The sequence below is a fragment of the Nannochloropsis gaditana genome, assembly GCF_000240725.1.
Source record: "Nannochloropsis gaditana CCMP526 unplaced genomic scaffold scaffold149, whole genome shotgun sequence".
Taxonomy (NCBI): domain Eukaryota; class Eustigmatophyceae; order Eustigmatales; family Monodopsidaceae; genus Microchloropsis; species Microchloropsis gaditana.
Genome location: NW_005803804.1, coordinates 23,221 through 26,468, shown reverse-complemented (window position 1 = coordinate 26,468; position 3,248 = coordinate 23,221). Strand labels below are relative to the sequence as shown.

Sequence of the window (3,248 nt, the reverse complement as noted above, 5' to 3'; positions counted from 1 at the left end):
ACGGAGGGAGGGAGGGGCATAAGTTCGTATTGGAGGGCATCGTACCCGCTAATAGGCCGAAGATGTAAGCATAAGAGAGGAGGAACAGTGGGCGGACAGCAGTAGGGGCGGCGGGAAGGATGATATGATCGATGACAGGCAGGTAGGTTGAATAGGGGAAAGGAATGGAGTGAGGGAGGGAGGGAGGGAGGGGTACTACCTGGGCCATCAAGCCGCCGTTGGAATGGCCTACGACGTAAGCATTTTCCGAGTCGACGCGGTATTTGCTGTGTGCCTCATCCATCAGCCTTCGGCACGCGACGCGAGGAGAGCGGGAGAGAGCGAGGGAAGCGGAGAGGGGAGGAACGAGGGGGAACAGGGAAGGATATGAGCCCTGGAGCCAGGTGTTTTAGGAGGGACGTAGCAAGACAGGTCAAGGAGAGGAGAAGGGAGAGGGGGAGGGAAGGCAATGGGATTGAAGGTGAACAGAGAAAGCAGGAATTAAGAATAGAAGCAGGAATGAGCAAAACAGAGATGAAGGAAAGAACGATGGCGGGAAGGGATGAGGGAGGGCAAGAGGGTGGGCGAGATCGAAGAAAGGGGAAGAGAGGGCTTGCCGTACCCCGTCAAATACTTCTCGTCGTCCACGTTGCTCCGAGAATAATCACAACACGTGCCTGCGTTCCAGAACCGGCTCTGACAGGAGAACGGAAGAAAAATCATTGGAGAAAAATGGGAAAGGGAAGAAAAATTACATAAATTATCGAGATGAATTAATAAATACCTGCCTATGTAAGGACAAGCCGTCGCTGGCATCGATACCCCGAGATGGCATGGCTAGACTCTAAGGGAGTAGTCCCAAGGAGTCCACGACACCCCCTTTCCCTTTGCCTCTCCGAGTATTCCCCTAGCCTCCTACCTGCCGCACGGCATCCCAGGTGCCGTTAGGAATGACGGCGATGAACCCTCCCAGAAGAGGATCCGAAGCCCGGGCGCTCACACCCAAGTAGAAATCGTGGTAGTCGCCTGTCACGCAGAGGGGAAAGGAACCATGTGAGGATCATGGAGAGTGGAAAATATAAATGGTGGTATTAAACAAGCATTGGAAATGCTGCACGAGGTCACTATTCATAAGCCCAAGCGTCATCTACCGACGCTGTCCAAAGCTCTCCCTTGCCCGTCTTCCCCATCCTTCTCCACTGTCCAAAGCTCTCCCTTGCCCGTCCTCCCCATCCTCCTCCGACGTTCCACCCACCATTGCTCTTCCACCCATGCAGGACTAAGACCAGCGGGTAAAGTCTGCGTGTCTCGTTGTACGTGTTGGGCAGAACGACCCGGGCTGGGCGTCCAAACCTCTCCCCCAAGGTGAGGAAGGGATCCCCTTTGTATTCGGGAGGAGGCGGAAGCGGATCATTCCACCACCAGGACACAATATCTGTCGCCAGGCTGACTGATGCGGGTTTTGCACGACGGAGGGAAGGAGGGGGATTGGCGTCGGCAGGGGCGGTGGGCCTGAGGAAGAGGAGTACAGAGGGGAAGAGGTGGCGGACGAGGAGCAGGAGGCTGTAGGGTAAAAGTATGGCAGAAAATTTAGCGTGAATGCCGCAAAAGAACAGAACAATTACCAGGAAAGGAGTCAGCAAATGAACATATTATTGGATATCCTGGAAAAAGTGGTATTATCTCCAAACTCAGTAAAGAGCGCTACAGAAAAGGAGGGAAGCAGGAAACACGGGCTGGGAGAAGCGCATGTCGATGAGAGCCCACACTTACCGCCCCATGGCGCTGGGTGACGCCAAAATCCGCGCTACGTGCGAGAGTTATAAAGTCTATGACAAGCTAGAATTTAAATAGTGTTTAAGTGAGGATTGCGTCGTGAAATCCGTTTGGCTGGGCAAGAAGAATAGTATCCTTGGAGAAGCGCGCATTTGATTAGAGAGCACCCACTCTTTCGACGGACTGGCTTCAGCGTACAGCGTCGACATGATAGAAGGCAACTAAATTTCCGTTCTGTCTTTTCTGATACCATAGACGCACGTACATAGGACACTGCCTCTTGCCCCGTACATCCTTTGTGGTCAACTGCATCCAGTCTTTTCGGCCCATTTCACGAGGCCCCAGTTACCTCGAACGGGGGCATGCATACAAGACTTATTTCTATTCCATCCACTTTCGAATGGAAAATTCAGATGTAAAAGCACCTATCTTTGAAACTATATCTTATTGCATCCCCCACGGGGTCCTGAAATCAGTTTTTTGCTTGAAAGAAGTAAGTCACAAGCCAGTTCCCCTACGAACGCAAGCATGGCGTCACCTGTGCTCGCTCCATAACGGTTTTCGAACTACTTTCCCGTCTTCTATCTAAAACGAGCTCAGGCCTCTAACAACGCTGCATTTTTGTCGTTCAACGACTGTGCAATCTTGAAGTTGATGACTTTGATGAGCGAAAGTTTCAATAGCCACATCGGATAACAAAATCTAGGTTCGAGGTGCGCAGCAACCTCGAGAGTTGCAATTTTAAGTGCTTTCTGGATTATACAATCCTGTCCCTGAACTATTTTCAAATCAAGATTGAAATAAAGGACCTTGGCTAATCAAAGAAAGTTTAAGAAAGTTTCGCAGATAGCATCATTTCCATGTCCCACGTCCCTAATTTTATCATTCCTTGCGCAACCTTTCAGATGTTTTTTTGGGGTACCATCTTCGACACCTCGAGCTAATCTTTCAATTCTATCCTACTTGCTGTGTGGGCCTTTTTCAACTGCTTTTGCAGTCACATTTTCTTGAAGAAAAAAGCTCAATCTGCCTCACTAGGATAGTCAAAGAAACAACATCACAATTTGAAAATTTTAAAATCCTATGTCGTCCTTAATATGGGGAAACAGTCGACAACATTCCGACATTTGTCATCTTTTCTCCCTCATTCCTTTCCATCCAGCCCTAATTCTTGACCACCACCTTTCCACCCGGCAGCCAAACCCGCCCTTGCAACTTTTGGATCACATCGTCCGAGAAGCTGTACGACCCAGCTTTTCCCTTTCCCCCATTTTCTGTCTCCTGATCCTGCTTGTATACTCGGATCAAAGAGGCGAGGTTGCGGAATTCCTCCACCACAAGCAACGCACCTCGACCGTCCTCGCTCTTGCCTCCCGACATGAGCATCTCCGCGTGGGAGGCCTTCTTATCGGCGGGAATGTGGCTCCCTCCGACATACCCCAAGATGAGCCCCATACCTGCGTTGGCCGCCGAGCCAACGCCGGAGCCTGAGT

At 50.8% G+C, this 3,248-nt stretch overlaps 1 protein-coding gene across 1 annotated transcript; it reads right to left on the bottom strand.

The window, feature by feature from the left end:
* Positions 1–2,919: 2,919 nt before the first annotated feature.
* Positions 2,920–3,210, bottom strand: NGA_0644900 (uncharacterized protein; the record flags this gene model as incomplete). The annotated part of the gene is made up of 1 exon (XM_005855634.1): positions 2,920–3,210. One exon carries the CDS (start codon positions 3,208–3,210, stop codon positions 2,920–2,922), a length of 291 nt encoding a protein of 96 aa, XP_005855696.1.
* Positions 3,211–3,248: the final 38 nt, after the last annotated feature.